Source organism: Chiloscyllium plagiosum, unplaced genomic scaffold, assembly GCF_037043375.1.
Source record: "Chiloscyllium plagiosum isolate Xiang-an unplaced genomic scaffold, Cpla_swu_hap1 HiC_scaffold_6, whole genome shotgun sequence".
In the NCBI taxonomy this organism is placed as follows: Eukaryota; Metazoa; Chordata; class Chondrichthyes; order Orectolobiformes; family Hemiscylliidae; genus Chiloscyllium; species Chiloscyllium plagiosum.
The window spans coordinates 88377718-88403891 of NW_028270144.1; the positions used below are offsets into that span (position 1 = coordinate 88377718).

Consider the following 26174-nt stretch of genomic DNA (forward strand, 5'->3'; position numbering starts at 1 on the left):
TTTATGTCAACAATTCAAACACAAATAAATCAACCATTAAAAAAGGATTTTTCTGGACATCAACATTAGCAACTGGATATGAAAACTTACCCTTTCATGGCCTTAGGAAGTCTCATAGCACTTTAAAAGCTAAAGTGGAGTGACTGTTGTAAGAAGCACACCAATTACTGAACAGCAAGGTCTCATTGAGACAATGACCAGATCATCATTTTTTTTATTTGAGAGATTGGTTGCTTTATTCTTTTTAAATCTGAATACTTACATCGTCATTGAAGACTGCCTGTCTTAATGATTCTTTATTCAGTAAACAACAGAAACCCAGTAAAAACAGTATCATCATCATTGTCTGCAAACAGTCCATTGTAAGAATCCCCACCAATTACTTGAAGCCATACTTGATCTCCAGTTTGTAAATGCAGTAGAGTACCTCCTGCAGCCTGATCCTCACTATTCTGATAGCTATCAAATGTATTGAGAACCGAAGCACCATTCTTATATAAAGCAACCCTGACATGTTTGACATAGACAGTGATATGATAAACAAAATAATAAACCCCAGAAAATACACAGGTAAATTTCCCTGTGGAGAGGTCATAGTGATTTTGGTTGTTATATATGACTTTTTCAAACTTGATTGGACTGCCTGAACGAGGCCATTTGGAAACCTCTGTCAAGCCAACACTAAATGCACTATTCCTTATCAATGCATTCTCTCCAGTGTTCCCTTTCTCCCCTATTTCCCCTTTATCTCCTTTTTCACCTTGAATTCCAGGACGTCCCCTGGGGCCTTCCCTTCCTACTTCTCCTTTGGGACCTCTTACACCAGTAGGCCCAATAGGACCTGGTAAACCAATATTCCCCTGAAGTCCAATAGCTCCCTTGTCCCCTTTTGGACCTTGAGGTCCTAAGTCCCCTTTTACACCTTGCCATCCTTGCAGTCCTAGTTCTCCCTTTTGGCCTTTGTGTCCAAATGGTCCAGGAATTCCTTTTGGTCCTATTTTGCCAGGTGTTCCCTTACTTCCTTGTTCACCTCTTCTTCCTTTGGCGCCAGGTGCACCAGATGGCCCTAAAGTCATGAAAATAATGTTATTTTAAAACCTGCCATTTTAGCATGCCTATATATAATTAACCACTTGTATAAACAGATAATAGAAAGGTATATTTAACTGACACTTTCCCATCAAATTGACACAGCTACGATCCCTTTAATCAACTTCAAATCGGAGGATAGTCTTGCCTAACAGGAAGTAGCCAATTAGTACTGATACATTTTACACTATTGACCTCCATCAGCATTTACCCTGTACACGCTGATGAATAGTGGCAGCAATGTGTTCCGAGGAAGATCTACTGTAGCAATTCATACAAGCTCCTTCAACTGCACCATTTTCCAGTTTTTTTCTCATTCATAGGACATATGTATTGTTGGCTAGGCTAGCATTCATTGCCTGTCTGTAGTTGCCCTTGGGAAGGTGATGGTGAACTGCCTTCTTGAACTGATGCATTCAATTTGGTATACTACGCCCACAATACCATACAGTAGGGAGTTCCAAGATTTTGATCCTGTGACACTGAAGGAAAGGTGATATATTTCCAAGTCCCAATGGGGAAGTGGCTGAGGGAAAAACTTGTAGGTGGTGGTGTTCCCATGTATCGCTTCCCTTGTCCTTCTAGACCAGACCTGGGCATTTTACGGCCCGCGGGCCATATCCGGTCCTTTGGTCGTTGCTGTCCGGCCCGCATGAGGTCAATCTTAAATTAGAACATAAATGAAAAAGTATTTACGCCATGCACGCAATACAACTGTGTTGCTTTTGTTTTGAAAAGGATGTTTTTTTTATTTACGTACGGACGCACATGCGCGTGTATGTGCATGCATGAACAGCTAAAAGTAATACTTGCTGGCTAGCCCTCAAAATGTCAGCTCATACCAAGACAAGTTATGTCATATCCCACAAAATTGCCAGAAACAGTAAACGGTTTTCTGATGGAGAGTTTATTAAGGAGTGCTTGTTGGACTCTGCAGAACTAATCTGCCTGGAGAAAAAGGAGGCATTTGAGAATGTGCCCCTCTCCCGACGCACTGTAACGAGAAGGATTGGGGACATCGCGAGAAATCTGGAGCTTCAGCTGCAGCACAGAGCGGTCAACTTTGACTTGTTTTCCTTGGCTTTGGATGAGAGCTGCGACATACGTGACACAGCCCAGCTACTCATCTTCATACGTGGGATAACTACGGACTTTAAAATCATGGAGGAGCTGGCAGCCATGCAGTCAATGAAAGGAACAACAACTAGTAATGATTTGTTCATGGAGGTAATGCATGTTTGGATACATTGGAACTAAAATGGGACAAACTGGCGGGTGTGACAACGGATGGTTGTCCAAATCTAACGGGAACAAAATGTTGGACTCTTAAAGAGAATGCAGGATAAAGTGACAGAAATTGACCCTGAACAGAAATTGATATTTTTGCATTGTATTATACATCAGGAAGTGTTGTGTAAGTCAGTGTTAAAAATTAACCATGTGGTTGATGTTGTAACTAAAATAGTTAACTTCGTCAGGGCAAGAGCTTTGAATCACAGGCAGTTTGTTGCACTTTTGGAGGAAAATGAGACCTTACATCGTGACATAGGCTACCACACAGCTGTCAGGTGGCTCAGCCTGGGCAAAATGCTAAAAAGTGTATGGCACCTGAGAGAAGAGATTCAAGATTAGTGTGGAGAAAGGGAATGGCATTCCACAGCTTTCAGATGCAGACTGGATTGTGGACATTGGTTTTGCTGTTGATGTGACTGCACTTATGAATGAACTAAATGTGAAACTGCAGTGCAAGGGCCTTTTTGTGCATGAAATGTACAACTTGGTGAAGGCTTTTATGAGAAAGTTGCAGCTTCTCTTAAGCCAAATGGAGGACAACATTCTCACCCACTTGCCAACACTGAAGGAAGCTGCACCTTCAGCTGATCACCTCCACAGGTACTCATCTAGAACATAGAACATAGAACATAGAACAATACTACACAGAACAGGCCCTTCAGCCCACGATGTTGTGCCGAACATTTGTCCTAGCTTAAGCACCCATCCATGTACCTATCCAATTGCCGCTTAAAGGTCACCAAAGATTCTGACTCTACCACTCCCACAGGCAGCGCATTCCATGCCCCCACCACTCTCTGGGTAAAGAACCCACCCCTGACATCTCCCCTATACCTTCCACCCTTCACCTTAAATTTATGTCTCCTTGTAACACTCTGTTGTACCCGGGGAAAAAGTTTCTGACTGTCTACTCTATCTATTCCTCTAATCATCTTATAAACCTCTATCAAGTCACCCCTCATCCTTCGCCGTTCCAACGAGAAAAGGCCTAGCACTCTCAACCTATCCTCGTACGACCTATTCTCCATTCCAGGCAACATCCTGGTAAATCTTCTCTGCACCCTCTCCAAAGCTTCCACATCTTTCCTAAAGTGAGGCAACCAGAACTGCACACAGTACTCCAAATGTGGCCTAACCAAAGTCCTGTACAGTTGCAACATCACTTCACGACTCTTGAATTCAATCCCTCTGCTAATGAACGCTAATAGACCATAGGCCTTCTTACAAGCTCTATCCACCTGAGTGGCAACTTTCAAAGATCTATCCCTCTGTTCCTCCACCTCACTAAGAACCCTACCGTTAACCCTGTATTCCGCATTCTTATTTGTCTTTCCAAAATGGACAACCTCACACTTGGCAGGGTTGAACTCCATCTGCCACTCCTCAGCCCAGCTCTGCATCATATCTAAGTCGCCAACAGCCCTCCTCACTATCCATAACTCCACCAATCTTTGTATCATCTGCAATTTACTGACCCACCCTTCGACTCCCTAATCCAAGTCATTAATAAAAATTACGAACAGCAGAGGACCCAGAACTGATCCCTGCGGAACTCGACTTGTAACTGGGCTCCAGGCTGAATATTTACCATCTACCACCACTCTCTGACTTCAACTGGTTAGCCAGTTTTCTATCCAAGTGGCCAAATTTCCCTCTATCCCATGCCTCCTGACTTTCCGCATAAGCCTACCATGGGGAACCTTATCAAATGCCTTACTAAAATCCATGTATACTACATCCACTGCTCTACCCTCATCCACATGCTTGGTCACCTCCTCAAAGAATTCAATCAGACTTGTAAGGCAAGACCTACCCTTCACAAATCCGTGCTGGCTGTCCCTAATCAAGCAGTGTCTTTCCAGATACTCATAAATCCTATCCCTCAGTACCCTTTCCATTACTTTGCCTACCACCGAAGTAAGACTAACTGGCCTGTAATTCCCGGGGTTATCCCTATTCCCTTTTTTGTACAGTGGCACAACATTCGCCACTCTCCAGTCCCCTGGTACCACCCCCGTTGACAGTGAAGATGAAAAGATCATTGCCAACGGTACTGCAATTTCCTCTCTTGCTTCCCACATAATCCTAGGATATATCCCATCAGGCCCGGGGGACTTGTCTATCCTCAAGTTGTTCAAAATGTCCAACACATCTTCCTTCCTAACAAGTATCTCTTCTAGCTTACCAGTCCGTTTCACACTCTCCTCTTCAACAAACACACCCTCTCATTCGTAAATACTGAAGAAAAGTACTCATTCAAGACCTCTCCTATCTCTTCCGACTCAATACACAATCTCCCACTACTGTCCTTGATTGGACCTACCCTCGTTCTTGTCATTCTCACGTTTCTCACATACGCATAAAATGCCTTTGGGTTATCCTTGATCCTATCCGCCAAAGATTTTTCATGCCCTCTCTTAGCTCTCCTAATCCCTTTCTTCAGCTCCTTTCTGGCTATCCTGTATCTCTCCACTGCTCTGTCTGAATCCTGTTTCCTCAACCTTATGTAAGCCTCCTTCTTCCTCTTTACAAGACATTCAACCTCCCTCGTCAACCAAGGTTCCCTCACACGACCATTTCTTTCCTGCCTGACAGGTACATACATATCAAGGACATGTCGTATCTGTTCCTTGAACAAGTTCCACATTTCCACGACATCCTTCCCTGACAGCCTATGCTCCCAACTTATGCTCCTCAGATCCTGTCTTACAGCATTGTAATTACCCTTCCCCCAATTGTAAAACCTACCCTGTTGCACGCACCTATCTCTCTCCATAACCAAGGTGAAAGTCACAGAATTGTGGTCACCATCACCAAAATGTTCACCCACTAACAAGCCCATCACTTGTCCCGGTTCATTACCGAGTACCAAATCCAAAATGGCCTCCCCTCTGGTCGGACAATCTACATACTGAGTTAGAAGCACTGCATGGTGAATTTTCAAGGTGATTTCAAGACTTTAAAACGGTTGAGAATGAAATGCACGTGATTTTCTTCCCCATTTACATGCAATGTGGAGAAGGCACCTAGTGATGTTCAGCTTGAAATCATTGACCTGCAGTCTGACACATTTCTGGCAGAGTACTTTAGGTCAGTCTCACTGCTTGATTTTTACTCTTTCCTCAAAGAGGAGAACTTTCTACATATGAGGAGGCATGCTCAGAAGATTCTAGTCCTCTTTGGATCTACCTATATTTGGAAATAGACATTCTCAGTGATGAAGTTCAACAAATCCAAATACAGATCCTCTATCACTGATGATCACCTCTCAACTGTCCTTTACATATCCACCTCAGACATTCAACCAGATTTCAGTGCACTTGTTCAAGCCCAAAACAGACTGGATTTTTCTCACTAAACAAATAAAATGAACTGAAAAACATCAAAAGCACTTATTGCTTTTTGTATAGAGTTGTTTGTAATACTGAACAATAATGAAACAACTTTTCATTATTGGTTTGTGAGATTAATACGTTAAAAATAAAATGAAATACTGAAATTATTGTTTTTACTGTTTATTTCTTCTATATTTTACCTACTCCACAATGTCATATCTTTATTGTAACAGAATATCCTTATTCTTTTGATTATAAGTTTCAGTGCAAAACTATAGAATTTAGTACTTTTTACGATGGGAGAAAATTAATACTGAGCAGAATTATGTTCAACTTATTGTTGGTTCGGCCCTCCAACACAACTCAGGCTTCTCATGTGGCCTGTTGGAAGAATTAATTGCCCACCCCTGTTCTAGACGGAAGTGGTTGCGGGTTTAGAAGGTCCTGTCTAAGGAAATTTGGTGGATTTCTGCAGTGCATCAGGTATATAGTACATATGGCTGCTACTGAGCGTCAACGATCAAGGGACTGAGGGTTTTTTGGATGTGGTGCCAATCAAGCGGGTTGCTGGACGGTGTCAAGCTTACTGAGTGACAGTGCAGCTACACTTATCCAGGCCAGTGGTGTGCATTCTACCATGCTCCTAATTTGTGCCTTGCAGATGGTGGGCAGGCTTTGGGAAACCAGAAAGTGACTAGGTGCTGAAAGTTGTAACTTCAAAACACATAATTACTCATTAGAAGAGCAAAAGCAGAAGATGCATAGGAACACAACCACCTGCAATTACACCTCCAAGCCACAGATCACCTTAACTTCACTGTTCCATTGGCTCAACATCCTGGAACTCTCTTCCCAATAGCAGGTAGCGTTACTGCCCTGTGTGGACTGCAGTGGGCTGAGAGGACAGCTCACTGCCACCTTGTCAAGGGTAATGGGGGTGGGCAACAAATGCTACCCTTGCAATAATAAAAGAAGGATTAACCTCACTTAACCATGCATGGTGAGATTGATGTTTCCAATTCTACTACTTAGTAGCAGCTTGTCACACCAGCCTGCAGGAAATCTGAAAGACCTCCAACCTGCAGTTCTCAAAGTGAGGTGCAGTTATATAAATACAGATAGTGCAGTTAGACATTATATTTACCAGATGTAGAGTAGTGAAAGCTGTGAGAGGACTTGATTGAACTGTACTAAGTTAAGAGGAGTCTACATAGGGTAGCTAGGGAGAAACTGTTACATAAAGATAGATTTAGTAGATGGGTTAACAACCAGGAGGTATAGTTTTAAAGCAAGGAGTGAGAGTTTCAGAGGCGATTTGAGGAAGATGTTTATCATTGAGAGGTTAGTTGGTAACTGAAAGGCACTACCTGAGAGAGTGGTAGAATCATGAACCAAAAAGAAATTTAAGAAGTGATAGATGAACACTAGAAATGCCATACCATTCAAGACTCTGGGCAGAGGGGAAAATGGGATTGGAGTAGATAGGTGCTAGATGACTGGAGAAGGGATGATGGGCCAAGGGCCAATCTGGTCAACTCTCCTGGCTCACATACCGTTACAGAGTTAGTTTTAATGGCTCAACAGCAACATGAGCAAAGGAACTCAGCCCTCGTTCCGTTCAGGTTTAACCGCAAGATTGGAGATACAATACTATGATGCATTCTGGTTCATACATGAATAACAGAGCATTTCTGAAGGAGTTAAATGAATGCTATTTAACTTAACTGGCACAGCAAACCTTTTGAGAACTGCATTAAATTGACTGCCTTCTGTCTCATCAAAAAAACGTGAGCAGTTGGAAACTATTATACCCAGTAGATAGTCAAATACAGACAATTGTACTGGCTTCACAATAACTCATAGCAAACAGGCCACTTGTTAAACAAAAATATAAATTGCTGGAGAAACTCAACAAGTCTAATGTTTCAAATGTGTTAATGTTTCAAAATGCAGTGACTCTTCTTCAGAATCCATCTGCAGTGCAGGATGCCAAGTAAATAGAGCGCCAGCTGGGTGGGTTTACAGATGGGTACTGAGTAGGAGTGTCAGGAGGTAGGATACCATGTGGGTAGAGTACCAAGCTACATGTTGGCAAGTGAGTGAGGTAAGTGATGCAGTGCTTAAGATAGTTTGAGGTGTTTGGGAGAAATCAGGTCTGGGGGCAGGAGGAAGGGTGGGTTTCAGATCCAGTTGGGTGTCAGGTCAGATAGCAGGGAAATGTGGGGCCGGATTCCAGTGGTGAGGGTGGTGGAGGGGTACAGTCGGGTGCCAGGTCACAAGAAGGAGTAGGTGGGTTAGAGACGAATGGGTTCTCAAGTGGAGAAGTGGAGTTGGCAAAAGGGAAAAGTGGTTCAAGAGAAGGTGGATGGGAGGAGTGGGGTCAAATCTTGGGGCTGAGGTGGTGTTGTAAAGGATTTCTGTCCTGGGAGATGAAGATAGGGGAGAGGGGTGTCGAGTCCTGGGTTGTAAAGGCTGGGGTAGGGGGCAGGGTCAGGTCCAGAACTGGTGAAAGGGGGGTTCAGTTGCTGGCAGTGTCAGGCTTTAAGGGTCAGGGGGAGGTAGTAGTTGGGGTTGTGAGGGGTAAGTCTGAGGTCAGTTTAATAGTTACTCAGGACTTAGATTATGTATTTACTGGTCAAACATTTCCTGAGTAACTATTTACTTAATTTTCATCAGAACCCTCCAAATTCTCCAATTTAAATGCAGACTTTCAGAGTGTTCCAGACATTAGGGAAATTCCCAGAAAATCTTCAATGAGCCAGGAAATTCCTTCAGTGTGCCATGATGGGGATTCCACAAGATCCTAATAACCAAATTGCATTTATACTGGAATAGTAACAGCCTGGCCAGTGGAAAATCTGTATAATTAATTCTACTTAATCATCAAATATCAAAAATCCAAACACACGTTGTGTTAAACTAGTGTAATACAGACAATATTGACCATTGCACTCTCAGACTTGGTGAACACAGCATGGTAATTTATTGGAAAATATTAAACTTCTTGCCTTGTTCTCCAGATTCACCTTTTGGTCCCATGGGGCCTGGAGGTCCAACTTTCCCGATTTCACCTGTTGTTTCACCAGAGGATCTTTGTATTAGGCTAAATAGTTTGAATTCAGTACAATATAAGGCAACACTGAAGAACACAACTGAGATTATTGAAAACCTGTTTTGTGGTGTCAACCTCCCTCACATTAAGACATTGGCAAATGTTCATCTTCAGCACTGGGCAATGATCTAAGCAGGCAGATTATGTACCTCTTCTACAATCTGCATTCCAGACCTTTAGTTTTACATCAATGAAAGTTGTATCAATTCTAAAATTGGCGGTCAATCACTTCCATGAGATATCCATCCAGCAGTGAAGGTGAAAATTTACTCTAAACTGTTTGTTGTCTGTGTTCAACTTTAAGTAAACAGTAATACAATTTACCATAACCTGTTTAGATGGAATTCTCTGATGAAGGTCCTAATCCCCCTCACAGGGTTGAGGGAATCTGGAACTCACTGCCTGTAAGGATGGTAGAGGCAGAAACCTTCAAGACATTTAAGAAGTATGTAGATGTGCACTTGCAATGTCAAGGCATCCAAGGCTGTGGGGCAAGTGATAGAAAATGGGATTTGAATAGTTAGGTTGCTATTTTTGGCTGGTGTGGATATGATGGGCTGAAGGGCCTTTTTCTCTGCTGTAGATCTATATGAGTCTATGACAGGTTGTTCCATGAATGGCTGTTCCTTAACTGAATGTTCCTTGACTTTTGCTCTCTGACTGGCTATTCCTGGACCAGCTGCTATTTCCATTATTTAAAGAAGATTGCAGTCCAGACTTGCATTCAGATTTAAAAGTAAGAATTCTTCACTATGAAATATTATGTTGACTCTTTACTATCTAGCAACTTTCAAGCTTATGTTATGTAGCTCCTGGACCATGTAATTGCACTGTTGTCAGTAGCAGGTATTATCAACCTTTGTTCAATATCTAATATATTCTATTAAATTGATATTTTTGACTTATTGTTGTCACATGAACTGAGACAGTGAAAAGTATTATTTTGCATGCCATCCCAACTAATCATATCTTACATAAGTACATTAGGGTAATAGAACAGGATGCAGAATATAATGTTACAGAGAATGTACATAGAAAGATCTAATAAATGAGAGGTCCATTCATTAGGGGAATAAGCTGTTCTTGCACTTGTTATGTATTTTCAAACTTTTGTATCTTCTGCCCGATGGGAGAAAGTATATCTGGGATGGGAGGAATGGGAGGAGTCTTTGATTATTTTGGCTGTTTTCCCAAGACAGTGGGAAGTAGATAGTCAGTGGAAGGCTGGTTTGAGTGATAGACTGGGCTGCGTTCACAACTCTCTAATTTTTTTGCAGTCTTGAGAATAGCAATTAGCATACCAGGCTGTGATGCATCCGGATTGGCTGCTTTCTATGGTGCGCTCTAAAATTTGGTAAGAGTCATTGTAGACATGCCGAATTTCCTCAGCCTTCTGAGGAAGTAGAGACATTGATGTGCTTTCTTGACTGTACCCTTGATGTGGATGTACCAGAATAGGTTGTTGGTGACATTTATTCCTAGGAACTTGACGCTCTCGACTGCCTCCATCTCAGCACCATTGATGCAGACAAGGGCGTGTCCTTCACTCCAATTCAATGACTAGCTCCTGGTTTTGCTGACATTGTGGGAGAGATTGTTGACCTTACACCGTGCTATTAAGCTGGCTATCTCTTTCTTGTACTCTGTCTTGTTGTTGTTTGATGTCCAACCGACTATGATCGTGTATTTAGCAAATTTGTAAACGGAGTTAGAGCTGAATTTGGCCACACAGTTGTGACTATATAAGGAGTATAGTTAGGGGCTGCGTATGCTCAGTGTTGAGGATTATTGAGGAGGAGGTATTGAAACCTATCCTTACTGACTGCAGTCTCTGGGTCAGGAAGTCAAGGATCCAGTTGCAAAGTGTGGAGCAGAGTTCTAGATTTCAGAGTTTAGAGATCGGTTTGGTTAGAATTATGATGTTGAAGGCAGAGCTAAATAAATAGTAGTCTGATGTAGGTGTCCTTGCTATTGAAATGTTCCAGGGATGAGTATAGGGTCAAGGAGGTGGCCGTGGATCTATCGCGATGGTAGGCAAATTGCAGTGGATCAAGACAGTCTGGGAGGCTAGAGTTGATGTGTACCATTACTAAATTCTTGAAGCACTTAATAATGATTGTATGTCAGAGTCACTGGGTGTTAGTCATTAAGGCACATTGTTTGATTTTTCTTTGGCAAAGGGATGATAGTGGTCTTCTTGAAAAGGTGAGAACCTCACATTGGAGTAAGGAGAGATTAAAGATGTCTGTGAATACTCCCTCCAGCTGGTCTGTGCAGGATCCGAGTGTAAGGCTAAGGACTCTATCGGGGCTAGTTGCTTTCCAAGGGTTCACCTTCAGGAAGGCCGATCTAACGTCTGCGGTGATAGCTGTTGGGGCACGTGACATCGTTTCATTGACCTTCGGTTCAAAATGAGCATAGAATGCATTAAGCTCATTGGGTAGTGATTCTACTCGACTTAGCTTTTAGCCCATGTAAGCCTCACCACAGTTGACGTGTGTTTACATAGTTAGTTTGCAGGACTTGCATTTAATATAATATCGTCTTTTGGCATCCCTGATGACTTTGTGAACATTGTACCTAGATTTCCTGGATATATCAGGGTTGCCTGACTTGAATGCCCAGGACCTGGACTCCCGGTACATCCATGGTTGGGGAACACTCAGATTAACTTCTTTGGCATGCAGTCCTCTACACACTTACTGATGTCTATGATGGTAGTAGCATACTCAGTTTGGTTGGCCGCTGAGTTCTTCAACATGGACCAGTCCACTGACTCCATATTGGAGCTTGTCTGTTACCCGAGACCAGCAATGTACAACGTTCTGTCCCAGATCCTCACTCTTCAGTTTCTGCTTGTAATCTGGGAGAAGGAACACAGCCTTATGGTCTGATTTACCAAAATGGGAGTGGGTATGGAGCGGTAGGTGTCATCAATGATTACATGGCAGTGGTCCAGGATGTTTCGTCCTCTGATAGACAGGAGTTGATGGTATTTTGGTAGCACGCTCTTGAGGTTGCCTGGTGGAAGTCATCGGCCACGATGAGCAATGCCTCAGGGTATTCTAAACAAGGCTTTTTGTGGCAGTGTACGTTTCGTCAAGTGCGCTCTTCACTTCCGCATGGGGTGGAATGTGAACTGCTGTCTGGATGGCAGAAGTAAACACTTCCAGCAGGAAGTGTGGGCGGCACTTCACTGTTAGACACTTTAGGTTCGGGGAGCAGTAAGTCACCAGGAGGTTGCCATGCCCTGCCCCTCTCCTAATTGACAACTGCTCTGGATCAAACTGAAATTAATAAGATGCCTATTGACTTGATAGATCATCTTGCCAGAAGACTAAGTCTGGATCACCTAACTCATTGAGGAATACTTTTGGCTTGACTTCTGTTGTAGATTGTCTCCCTCATTAATCTCTTTGTATGGGCAGTTATTTGACTTTTTGCTATTCTGTGACTGTGCCCAACATTGGCACGTTTTCTGAATGATCTAGTGTGTTACAGATAAAACATTCCTTTTAAATAGCTGGGCATGGCCTTTGCTTGTGAATTTTACTTGCTCTCTAGCTCTGACAGGAACCTTTAGAATCTGATGTCTGTCCTTGTCACTGTACTGGTTTCTCATGTGAGTCTTTTGTGGTTTTAGGCCTTATTAACTGGACAACTCCACTATCCCCTGCAATAAGTTAAATCTTCCCTGTTAGGATTGTTCTGTGCTGATTCCACACTGGCTTCACATACCACCTATATCACTTTTTCTGGATTTTTTTTTGACTGCAATAAATCTGAGAAATAGAATTAGCAATTCTAACAACAATTGTTTCTTATGAACCAAGGCTTTAAATCACCATAGTTTCATATCTCCACCAATCTGCAGAGATCATTAATGAAATTAGCTTTGGATTCTCCTGACTGTTGAACTCCTCTGCTAAATCACAGTCTTGCAAGAATTTTAGTTGATCTGAGGTTAAAGTAAGTTTCAGAAGTTTTACTACTACTCCCAGAATATCTGCTCCTTCTCACAGTTGTATATACAAGTATATTAACTTTAATAAGTTTCTGATTTAATATTGAATTTGGAAGGTATTTTGTGTCTTAAGAATTGTTTGTTCCCAAATGTCTGGATGGTCTATTTGCCCCCTCTCTGAAATTATTAATATTTGATAATATTATTTGAATGCTATGTCTACCCAGTGTGCTTCTTTATATTCCATGATTAAAAATATTTAATTTTGCAGAAATAGTCATGCTGTCGCTCCGTGATGCTGATAATGTCTGTCCTCTGTTTGTGGTCAAAATGGAAGATTCCTGCCATTTACAGGTAAATTGTTGGCTTTCCATTTTGCTACAAAAAAAGGGATGTTCCCACCATTGATATAATATGCATTGTTACAGAGACTATAAGGTGGATGCAGAAGATAGATCTTATTCCTTTGCGATCCTAAACTGTTCTCCCCTGAAGTCCATGGCATCATCAAGTAGGCTGAATGAAGATAAAATCATGGAATTCAGACAATACTGGCTGTGATGATTGTTAACAAATTTAATTCACATGTCAGGGAGCATTTTCAGATGTTTATGCATCCTGATTCTTTATTCCTTAAGTTTTTTTTTCCCCACAGTTTTGAGCTTTGCTTATGAAAATGAGTAGATACTGTGAACGATTTCTTCACTGACTTACTATTCTGACATCCTTTTTACAATTTACTAAAGAAATTGGCTTTTCTGTTGTCAGATGAAAAATTGGAGAATTGCTTTAGCTCAGTAAAATGTGATACAGATTAAGTTATTATTTACTAAAAACACTAACATTTTAGCTCAACATTTTTATCAGATTGGCTAGTTGTAAAGAAATGTGTAAAGTTCAATACTTATAATTGTGAGAAATGGAAAAGGTATATGAATACTCTACCTGTATCGCCTTTTTCACCCACAGACCCATCTCTTCCATCCCTTCCAGGTATTCCATTGTGACCAGGATTTCCTGGAATTCCAGGATGTCCACCTGTGCACATTTCCCTTCGGAGTACCTCAGTATTCGCCAGCATGATCAGAACAAAAAATAACCAGATCTGCATTCTGGATTCAGATCCTCAATGTCACAGCACAAATCTAATAGCAAATGATCAGAACAGCTTCATTGCAGAGCACAGACAATAAAGGAACAGCAAAAACACTTCATAGAAATTATTAGTGAAGAATTATTTTTAAATAATTGTGAATCAAGGATTGTTGTGGCATGCAAGGAGGTATACAGATCTGGTAATAGGTGGCTAAGGCAACTGTTAAACCACGAAATGAAGATGAGCCCTATGGATCAACTGGAATGGATAAAAGAGGAACTGAAGGTTTTGTTGCAATAAGGAAGCCAAAATGAATATGAGGGAAGGGCTAAGCAGATCAATGCTACTGAGCTATTATTGTGAATGGAGAGCCAATGGCTAGGTTGCTAGGAATTGAAAAGAGCAATTCTAAATAACCACAGAGATTTCGTCCAGGGTAAATACAGAAAGAAATGAGCTTGGAAAGATGTGTAAGGATATGGGTATGATGAACTTGGGGAAATGGTGCAAGATGATCTTGTCACAGAAACCATAGGATTGGGTCAAGCTCAACATCTGCTGTGACAGTCAGATATACATTTAACTGCAGTTAGCTGCAAAACAATTAACTTTTAGTCTCCCTACCTAAGAAAGGATATATTTGCCATTGAGAGTGCAGTGGAGGTTCATTAGGTTGATACTAGGGATGGCAGGATTGACCTATGAGGAGAGATTGGTTCAACTGGACCAGTATTCACTACATTTATAAGTTTAAGAGGGGACTAGTTTGAAACTAGTATGACATTAGCATATTATAAACTTCTGACAGGGATGCAGAGATTTGATGCAGGAAGGATATTTTCCCTGCTTGGGGAGTCTAGAACGGGTATAAGACTACAGGATAATCATTTAAGATTGAGGTGAGGAAAATTGAAAAGGATAGTGAACCTGTAGAATTCACTATCATAGAGAGCTGTAGCTGCCAAGTAATTGAATATATTCAAGAAAGAGATTTTTTTTTGATTTTAAAACCATCAAGGGATATGAGATGAAAGTGGGAATACGGCATTGAGATTAAAAAGTTAGACATGAATGGTGTAGCAGGCTTGAAGGCCCGAATGACCAGCCCCAGCTCCTATTTTTGATGTTTGTGTAACCAAAGGAAGCTAATCCACAATAAGCAGATGACTAATTTTTTGACACCTTCATTTATGACCTGTCATCAAAATTAATTTCTATTTGAGTTTATGTCATTCAATGATATCTCACTTGAATTGTTAACAGGTAATTAGTTATCTCAATTATTTCCTTGTTTAATGGTTTTATATCAGCACTATTTAATATTAGGGGAAAGTGAGGATTGCAGATGCTGGAGATCAGAGACAAAAAGTGTGGCACTGGAAAAGCACAGCAGCTCAGGCAGGAGGAGACTTGATGTTTCGGGCATAAGGCCTTCACCAGGAATGTCATGTTCAGGAATGCCACTATTTAACTGTTGAGTTCAGGTTCTGGTCAATGTTAACACTCAGGATTTCAATAGTGCAGAATTCAGTGATGAAAATACCATGGAATGTCAAGGAAAGATGGTCCAATTCTCTCTGTATGGAGATGGCTATTGCTTGGCATTTGCGTGGTGTGAATGTTACTTGTCACATTCCTGATGAAAGACTTTTGCCTGAAACATCAACTCTCCTGCTCCTCAGATACTGCCTGACCTGCTGACCTTTTCCAGAGCCACACTTTTTGACTATTTAATATTATTAGACAATGCCAACAGCTGAAAAAAATTGTTATAGATGACTCTGGTCGCCACGATGTTTTCTAAAAAAACTAAACCATAAAATGTTGTTAATCTGTGCCTGAATTATTGAGTATTGATTAAAGAAGAAATATGTCACTGCAAATTCACTGAGGCAGTTTACAGCATATGTGCGGTCACCAGTGGATTGTAACCTGCCCTCTGCTGGGGGCAGGAAAATTGACATCTTTTATAATGTAAAAGTGACTATAGTACCAGACTTCTAATGAAACTAAGAAGTGCAGATGCTGGAGATATAAAAGAAACAAGAGAGAGAAATTGCTGGAGAAACTCAGCAAGTTTGGCAGCATCTACGAAGAGGAAAACAGAGTTAATGTGTCAAGTCCGGCCCCCACAATGCTGTCAGGGAAGGAATTCCAGGAATTTTCGCCCAGTAACATTGAAGCATTTCAAGTCAGGTTGGTTACTGACTTGGAGGTGTTCTTGAAGGTGGTGCTGTTCCCATGTATCTCTTCCCTTGTCCTTCTGGAATAAAGTGCAATGGATTTGGAAGAAATGTTGAAGGAGCCATGATGAACTTCTGCAGTGCATCTTGTAGCTTGGTACACACTGCTGTGACTGAGCTTCAGTATGGAAGGAATAAATGTTAATGGATGTAGAGCCAACCAGGCGGGCTGCTTTGACCTGAATGGTATCAAGCTTCGAGTGTTATTACAGCTGAACCCATCCAGGCAAGTGGAGAATAATCCATCACACTCCTGAATTGTGTCTTGTAGACACAAGAATCAGGAGGTGAGCTACTCATTGTAGGAATCCTAGCCTCTTGACCTGCTCTTGTACCCACTGTAATTATTTAACTGTTGAGTTCAGTTTTTGGTCAATGTTAACCCCCAGGATGTTGACAGTGCAGAATTCAGTGTTGAAAATGCCATGAAATGTCAAGGGAAGAGGGTTAGATTCTCTCTGTATGTGTATTTAAATCAGGCCTCCCTCACGATAGCGACTTATGCTTCCATTTGTTTCAGGCTTTTTGGGGGGGGCGGGGGGGGGGCGGAGAAGTCGGTGCTCCATATCACAGGGACTAAATCTAATATGAAACACCATTTTGGCAGAAAGAATTGTTTTTAAATTATGTAATGGTGAGAGATTGCAGAGGTCTACAATGCTGAGGGATGTCCTATTGCATGCATTGCAAAAAAGTGAACGTGCAGGTACATCATCACCACTTTTTCAAGGGTGACTAGAAATTACCAATAAATGCTGGCCCAGCCAATGATGCCCGCATTACATGAATGAATGAAGCAAGTGATTAGGAGAGCTAATTGAATAGTATTATTTATTGCAAGGAGAATTGAACCCAAAAGTATGGAGCTAATGTTTCAATGATACAGGACATTGGTGAGATTGCATGTGGAGTACAGTGCACAGTATTGATCACTTTATTCAAGGAAGGATATAAATACACTAGAGGCAGTTTAGAAAAGGTTTAATAGACTAAGACTAGATTGTTTTGTGAGGAAAGGCTGGACAGGTAAGATTGTATCTACTGGTATTTACAAAAGTTAAAAAGGTGTCTTCATTGCAATATAAGATCCTGAGGGGTCTCGACAGAGTGGACGTGGAAAAGATGTTTCCTGTGGTTGGAGAATCCAGAGCCAGGAGTCATTGTTCAGAAATAATGGGTCATCCATTTAAGAGAAAGCTAAGGAGATTTTTTTTCCTCTCTCAGAGGAATATTAGTCTTTGGAACAGTCATCCTGAAAAAATATTGGGAATAGAATCCTTGAATTTTTCTCACAGCACAGTTATATTCTTAAAATAAGCAAAGACGTAAAAGGTTACAGGGTTAGGTAGGAATATGGATTTGAGGTTAAATGAAATCAACTATGGTCTTATTAAATAGCAGAGCATGCCTAATGGGCTGAGTGCCCAGTTCTGCTCATAATTTGTCTGTTCATATGTTCAATGTTTTACACATCCATACAACACATGGTGGTTGCAGAATGGGTTGATGGAGTCATGACCAAAGGTGGACAAATATCAGTGAAAGTCAAGCAGGTTAGCGTCAAATTTATTAGCATTATGCTGAAGGAATGTTTGATATATCAAAAAACCAGAGTTCCTTCTTCCCTTCGCTCTCCTATCTGTTTCTCTCTCTCTATTTTATATATATATAAAAATAGATAAATAAATAAATAAATAAATAAAACATACATACATTCAGGGTCTTTCAGATTTCAACAAGTTCTCTGGTGGCAATGTGTGAAACTTAACACTATTAACTTTCCAGACCATGCCTTAGGTAAGAAGCTCTGGGGTAACTTCAGTAAAGTAGAACCACTGAATTCAATAACCTCCAAAAGGTTGTGGCTGAACATGGTTACAAATTACAAGATCACTACCTCACAGTTCTTACACTGCTCTTATCTACATGCACATTATAACAATGTCACTACCCTCCTAAAATTAGATAGCTGGAAAAGATCCCATTGCACTACTTCAAAGAATTGCAGATCAGTGTCCTGGACAATTTGCACAACAAAATGCAAACCATGATAATTAAGCATCATTCAAGGTATTAATTAGATTGTGTAAATTATCAATTAAGAAAACTCAGATTATAATGTAATTCTGATTAGACAGGCGGTCTATAAGACTTGACAAAGTGAAAAGATATTGCTCATTGAGAAGTTTAACGCCAACTTACCACAACAGAAGCCACCTCTAACTGCACACTCTTTAAAGCACATAGAATAGTTTTACCATACATAGATTGCATCTCTTCAGAGTGTAATTAGTAAACTGGATTAGTTATTCAGAAATATGTCCTATCAAACACAAACTAGAAATACTGGATGTGTTCCATCAAAGACAAACTAGAAACTCTGCTATGCCAACATATCTCTAGTATCTGGGTAAAAACACCTTATTGCAATAAATCATTAATAATTACAATGGCAAATTCTCAGAGGAAACAAAAATCATTACTTAGTTCAACCGACTTTAATTCTCAGGTTCAGCCACTTCAGTTTTGTTGAAGTTCCAGATTCCTCACCTGGGATCAGAACATAAAAATCATCAAGGAATAGGAATTTTTTTTTTTCCCCTGAGAATTCTTACCCTTTACAGAATATGCCTGAAATCAATGGAATATTAACATTGCATGTTCTATAATATGGAATTGATCTGATGACTAGATTATTAACCAAGGCCTGAAGATCAATATCCTGTATGTAATTCAGTTAAACTTTCCTCCGTCCTCCTTCTCAACCTATCAATAGTTTTTGATATGAAGAACCATCCTACCCAGGTCTTCCCATCATTTCCTAACTCAATGGGATTGCATTCACCAGCTTCCATTCTCATCCATCCAAAAGCAGTAAGCATCTCAGCTATAATGTCTTGATAGGTTGGACACTTGGAGCATTCCCAGGTCCAGTTAGCCTTGCTGAGCAACAGGAATACCAGCAATGGCTAGCGAATGAGTGCCAACTAACTGGCCACATGAGGCCAAACTGAGAACTCTGCTGGGATCCTAATGGCAGTTGTTAGAGGTGCCAGCAGGATTTTAATTTGGACTGTCCTACTGGACCAACTACAGGTCATTCTGATATAATGTGCATTTCATTAACATGAATTAGCTCTAATGCAATTGATGAATTGTGGACATTATGGATAACATGAACCTTCTACTAATGATCTTGTGAAGTTTGATTTTCTACAGCAGGTTTCCATAGTACGACTTTCTATAGCACGGGGTTATAGCTGTCATGTTATAGCCAAATGGCCTGTGCAGGTAAACAGCCCAGGATCACCAGCTAGGATAAGGGCCTGCTTTTTGGTGTTAACCTCAGAAAATCTTTAAAGGTGTTCAGATCCCATCCATTGTCTTTGGTCTCACTGTAACATCTGTTATCCTAGTTACCAACCCTGTCCCTCTACCTGACTAAAGGTTTGTGGCTGAACTGCTTGGTTCACAACATTGGTGTTAAATTTAATCTCCAAGATGAACTTCAGAAACTCAGTAAAACTGCTTACTTGCACTTCCATAACATTGTTCAACCCGCTCCACCTCAGCTTATCCTGCTACTGCAACCCAAATTCATACCATTATTACCTCTAGGCTTGACTATAGCAATTCACTCCTGTCTGGTCTTCCAAATGCTACATTGTTAAAACTTGAGCTCATTCAAATTTCCATTGCCTGTGTCCTACCAATTCCTTCCTAAAGCTCCCCCACCTTTCTCCCTTCCTCTTTAAACTAGGTTTTGGTCATCTGCAAGTGTTTTTCTTTAAACCCAGAGTTTCCTTTGTAACGCTCCTATAAAGCAACTTAAAATGTTTTATCCAGGGATAGCGAGGCCAGAAGCTGAGAGATCTGAAAGGATAAGGTTGCAAGCCTAGTCCCTGTAGTGGAGGATGTTCCCTGTCAGTGAAACTGTAAACAGAACAAGAAGAAAAATGCTGCAGTGATATCAACACACTGGGAGACTCGGGTTGGTCAGGCCCATGGGCAGCAAGATTCCACCACCAGTCTCAATCCATCGTAATCTTTTCAGCTCTCCAGACAAGATGTCCCACTCTTGGAATCTTCCTTAAATGTACTTCACTAGGTCTTTCATAGCTGACCCTACTTTCTTCTGGTGAACAAAGAACAATACAGCACAGGAACAGGCCCTTCAGCCCTCCAAGTCTGCACCACCATGTTTTGATCTTCCATGCTAAAACGGTCTTCACTTACAGGAACCATATCCCTCCAATCCCTTCCTATTCATGTATCCAGCTGAAAATGTGTTGCTGGAAAAGCGCAGCAGGTCAGGCAGCATCCAGGGAACAGGAGAATCGACGTTTCGGGCATAAGCCCTTCTGACGTTTCTTGAATGCTGCTATTGGCAGCACATTCCAGGCACTCATAGAATCCCTACAGTTTGGAAGCAGGCCCTTTGGCCCAACAAGTCCATACTGACTCTCTGAACAGTAACCCAATCAGTAACCCATTCCCCTACCCTATTACTCTATATTTACCTCTGATTAATGCACCTAACCTGCACACCCAAAACTTATGGACAAGTTAGCTTGGCCAATTCACCTAACCTGCACATCTTTTGACTATGGGAGGAAACCCATGCAGACACGGGGAGAATGTGCAAACTCCACACAGTCACCCAAGGCTGGAATTGAAACAGGGTCCCTGGTGCTGTGAAGCAGCAGTGTTAACCACTGAGCCACCGAACTACACTAACCACCCTGCCTCACACATCTCTTAAAACCACCCCCTCATACCTTGAACCTGTGTCCCCTAGTAATTGACCTCTCCACCCGGGGAAAAAGCCTCATACTTTCCACTCTATCAGGCCATTCACTATCCAGTGAAAACAAACCCAGTCTATCCAATCTTTCTTCAGAGCTAAAATTCCCCCATACCAGTCAATATCCTGGTATACCTTTTCTGTACCCTCTCCAAAGCATCCGCATCAGGTGGTGTGGTGATCAGAACTGTGTGCAATATTCCAAGTGTAGCCTAACTAAAGTTCTATAAAGCTGCAGCATAACTTGTCTATCCTTATACTCAATACCCCTTCAAATGAAGGCAAACATGCTGTAGGCCTTTTTAACTAGCTTATCTACCTGCGTTGTAACCTTCAGTGATCTGTGGACCAGCACACCCAGATCCCTTTGCATATCAATATTCCTAAGGGTTCTGCCACACTCTGCATAATTTCCACCTGTCCTTGACCTTCCGAAATTCATCACCTCACATTTGTCTGAATTAAACTCCATTTGCACATCCTCCAACTTATATATATCCTGCTGTATCCTCTGACAACCCGCTTCACTATCCGCAACTCCACCAAACCTTGTATCATTCCAAAATTTACTAATGATACCAGCTACACTTTCTTCCAATTATTTACGTAGATCACAAACAGCAGAGGTCCCAGCATTGATCCCTGTGGAACAGGGCCTCCATTCTGAAAAGCATCCTTCCATCACTACCCTCTGTCTCCTGTGATTAAGCCAGCTCTGTATCCATCTTTCCAGCTCACCCCAAAACCATGTGCCTTCACTTTCTGTATCAGAGTTGAACAGCGTAATGGTTAAAAGTAGAGGGTGAAGCAAATATATGGGAAGGAAGATGGATAGGTAGGACAGGTCAAGAGTGCAGTGCTAAGTTGGAGGGTTAGATCTGGGGCGAAATGGGGGAGGGGAGATTTGGAAACTGCCATTATCATTGACTTCACTAGTTTCCAAATCTTGGCACCACCCTCTTGACCTGTCTCACCTGTCCATCTTCTTTCCCACCTACCTGCTTTATGCTCTCCATCAATCTATCACAACCACCTCCCACCTGCATCCACCTATTGCCTCCCTCCCCCCCAGCTCCATCCCCACCCTCCTATTTATCTCTCAGCCCCCTTCTCCCCACATTCCTGATAGAGTGCTTATGCCTGAAACATCAACTCTCCTGCTTCGCGGATGCTGCATGACCTGCTGTGCTTTTCCAGCGCCACACCTTTAGACTCTGACTCCAGCATCTGCAGTCCTCAATTTCACCTTTTGTACCAGTCTGCCAAAAAACTTGATCAAGTTAGCGATCTCCCGCAGAAAATCATGCTGCTTATCGCTAATCAGTCTTGTTTCTCAATGCATATAAATCTTGTCCCTGAGAACCTTTTTCAATAATTTCCCTACCACTGACATGAGACTCACAGATCTGTAATTTCCAGAATTAGCCCTGCTACTCTTAAATAATGGGAGAACATTGGCTATTCTCCAATCTTTGTATCCTCTTTGGTCTCAGGAGAGGTCCCAAAGATGTCTGTCAATGTTCCAGCAATTTGATCTCTTACTTCCCTCAATGTTCAGGGATAGGTCCCATCAGGTCCCAGGAACTTGTCTACATTCTTAAAACGGACAATACCTCTTCTTTTTTAATAGCAACTTGGCTTAAAAACTCAACACGCCCTTCCCTGAGGTCATCCTCGAGCAATTCCTTCTCTTTGGTGAATAGCGACACAAAGTATTCATTGCTCTTCTAATTCTTAAGTTCTTTCCTGCATTCCTTATATACTTCAAGGGCTTTGTCAGTTCCCATCCGCCTTGACCTTACATATGTTACCTTTTTCTTTATGACCAAGATCATAACATACCTGATGGCATGGTGGTACAGTGGCTAGCACTGCTGCCTCAAAGTACTAGGGACTGGGACTTTATTCTAGCCTTGGGCGACTGTCTGCATGGTTTGTGCATGTTCCCTGTGTCTGTGTGGATTTCCTCCTTGCTCTATTTTCCTTTCACAGTCCGAAGATGTGCAGATTAGGTGTTGGCCATGCTAAACTGCCCATAGTGTCTAGGGATAAGCAGAGTAGGTGGATTAGCCATGGGAAATGCAGGGCAGGTGGGATGATCTTTGGAGGGTGGATGTGGACTCAATGAGCTGAATGGCCTGCTTCCATACTGAAGGGATTCTATGATGCTTCCAACTCACCAGTTTGGTAGGTGAATATTCAGGAATGGAAGAATGTGCCTTGTCAGCATCCATTACCTCTCCATCAAGCCCCTCTGACCAATCTGATGCAGAACTTCTTTATTGGGGAGGCTGTCATTCTGTGTAATACCCAAGATCTTACACAGGTAGCTGTGGTGAAAGATGTTCAATTTACACCCTTGCACTTGTCTCACTGACAGATTACAGTTGACACTATGGAGATGTAGAGTCACAGCTTCATGGGCATGCAGCTGATCTTAAATATGCAAACTGTATGCAGCTCAAGGAAGAGCAATGCAACCTAGTTAATCCTTACAAACTGATGTCTATATATCTGACCTTCAATCTTGTTTGAAGTGGCTGACATCGAGGTGGTTTCCCAATGGTGATAGGAGGCCATTGTTACCATCTGTTACTATTTGTTCATAGTATGTGGACATCACAAGGCGACCAGCATTTATTGTACATCCCTAATTGGCAGAGAAATGATACTTATGGTCACTTATGACTTTTAGACTGGAACTACAGATAGCACTTCCTGATGCTATCATACACCCTTGCACAAATTTACTCAGCTTCAAGTAACCTCTAAAGTGCTTTATCGCAATAATTCTGGTCTGCAACTAATATTTAGCTCCTCACTCTAAGGGAACTCAATTCACTACATATCCTTCCCTTCGCAGGAACTTGGGTCATCTCTAATAAGAGGCAATCTAACCATTACCCCTTGATATTCAATAGAATTACCATTGCTGAATCTCCCACTATCAACATCCTGAGAAGCTATCATTGACCAGAAACTGAACTAGAATTTCATCATAAATGCAGTGTCTTCAAGAGCAGATCAGAGATTAGGTATCCTACAGCAAATACGATATTTCGTGTGACTCCCCAAAGTCTTTCCACCATCTATAAGACACAATTAGAAGTGTGATGGAACACTTCACTTGCTTGGATAGGTACAGCTTCAATAACACTCAAGCAGCCCACTTGACAGACACCACATCCACAAATATTCCCTTCTTCCACCACTGGCATTCAGTAGCAACAATGTGTATTATCCACAAGAGGTGTTGCAGAAATTTACCATGACTCCTTGGACAGCAGCTTCCAAATGCAAAACCACTACCATCTAGGGCAAGGGTAGTAAATACATCGAAACATCGCTATTTGCAAATTGCTCTCCAAGCTATTCATCATTGCGACTTGGAAATATATTGTCATTCCTTCAGTGCTGCTGGGTCAAGATGCTGAAACTTCCTCCTTAACAGGATTTTGGGTGCATCAGTGGTTCAGCAAGGTAGCTCATCATCCCCATCTCAAAGGCTCTGGTTCAGACAGAGTCACATTCCACAAATAAAATAAAGAAATTCTGGCACATCCACAATGCCATAAAAATCTACTTTTCAATTGTGGTATATCATCTTTCTGGGAAAGAACTTGAAGCATTTTTCAAATATATATTCTATCATAAGATGTGGGCATTGTTGGCAGGGGCAGCATTTGTTGTCCATCCCTAATTGCCCTTGGGCTGAATAACTTTACCAGACCATTTCACAGGGCTGTTAAGATTAAACCACCATGCCCTGGGTCTGGAGACACATGAAGTCCAGACGAGGTAACAATGGTAGACAAAGACGTTAATGAACCAGTTTGGTCCTCAGAGCAATCAATGATTGTTTCATGGTCAGCATTAAGACTAGCTTTCAATTCCAGACTTTGCCAAATTGAAATTAAATTACACCAATTGCCTTGGTGGGATTTGAATCAGCGTCTTCAGTGGTTAGCCTGAACCTCTGAACTACTAGTCCAGCGACATTTCCACCACCTCTCCCAAACTGATCTAATGGCCTAAATTTTTCATCTTTTTGGACTTGTCGAAAATTTTCACACTGACCTATGGTTGATACATCTGCAGTTTTTATTGTTTCGCTCATAATATGCTAAACTTTGGAAGAAGTTAACAATTTCTTCATTACTTCAAAACAACTTCTTTGATCAACATTCCATAACCATTGTTGGCAGGGTTGCAATAACTGTTTCCATGGTTTGTTAACCTATCAGTGATTAAGTATGAATTGCCCTACTTAGTTAACCATTTTGTAATATTTGTATATTAGTGAAGTTTCTCTGACCATCTTGGTTTTCTGACGATTGACCATAACCCCTGTGGCCGCCCTGATGCAAATTTGACCACAGGGTTTGCAAATTCACACTTTTCAATTAACATTATAACTGCATCCTGTAATATTTGCAGAATGTTTGTAGTCCTTCAATCATGTTCCTTCTTCAAAAGATGAATTAGAGTATTACCCATTATAGCATAGCTGAGGTAATTGCCTAGTAGTATTTCCGAGGGTATTAACTGAGAATCAAGCAATGTTCTGGGAATACAAAGCTGAATCCAGCCATGGCAGATAGCAGAATTTTAAAAATCAATAAAAGTCTGGAAATGTCAGTTGGAAAATCAAAACGTTCTTTAGGGAAGGAAGCTGTTATCCTTAACTGCTCTGGGCAATGTGACTCCTGACCCACTGCAATGTGGTCGACTTTAAATTGCCCTCTGAGCAACTGGGGACAGATAATAAATGCTTACCTAGTCAGCAATGCCACCATCCTATGAATGAATTTTTTAAAATTACATCCTTCCCTTGGAGTAAGTTCTATATTGTTCCTTGAAATAGTTTGTGCTATTTCAAAGGAGCAATAATGACAGAAGCAAGGTACTTGGTACCTGGAAAAATGCATTACTGGTATTTAGTTTTGTCAATATTGTAATCTTTGCCAAATTAGCTAGACTATCAGCAACTGATGACATTGTGAAATTCATCCATACTGCTTTGTTGACTTAGGTCAGGTCCATATAGATCCTAACATCCTCATTTACTTTAGGACCTGCGAACACAGACGAGCAAAATTATTTGGTACTGTGTTTATTGAAATTACCCGTGTTGAAGATTGGTTTTACATTTGATTGTAAGATATAATATGATACTCTCTCAATTTACCAGTCCTGAGCATAATTTAGAAAACTCTTCTCCAAATTCCAAACATTACA

General features: G+C 41.3%; 1 protein-coding gene across 1 annotated transcript; it reads right to left on the minus strand.

Annotated features, from left to right (window-relative positions):
* Window positions 1-171: 171 nt before the first annotated feature.
* Window positions 172-18445, minus strand: c1qtnf9 (C1q and TNF related 9). Its single transcript, XM_043691965.2, has 4 exons — window positions 18335-18445; window positions 13739-13938; window positions 8726-8788; window positions 172-1066 (listed from the first exon to the last, which is right to left on the minus strand). Exons 2-4 carry the CDS (start codon window positions 13902-13904, stop codon window positions 297-299), a joined length of 999 nt encoding a protein of 332 aa, XP_043547900.1. The 5' UTR covers window positions 13905-13938; window positions 18335-18445; the 3' UTR covers window positions 172-296.
* Between the last annotated feature and the right edge of the window lie 7729 nt (window positions 18446-26174).

Coding starts and splice junctions, on each gene's coding strand:
- c1qtnf9 (XM_043691965.2), bottom strand. CDS start 13,904: ATGCAGATCTGGTTATTTTTTGTTCTGATCATGCTGGCGAATACTGAG. Junction 8,789..13,738: donor GGGTGAAAAAGGCGATACAG/GTAGAGTATTCA, acceptor GTGAAACAACAG/GTGAAATCGGGAAAGTTGGA. Junction 1,067..8,725: donor AGGTGAATCTGGAGAACAAG/GCAAGAAGTTTA, acceptor TCATGACTTTAG/GGCCATCTGGTGCACCTGGC.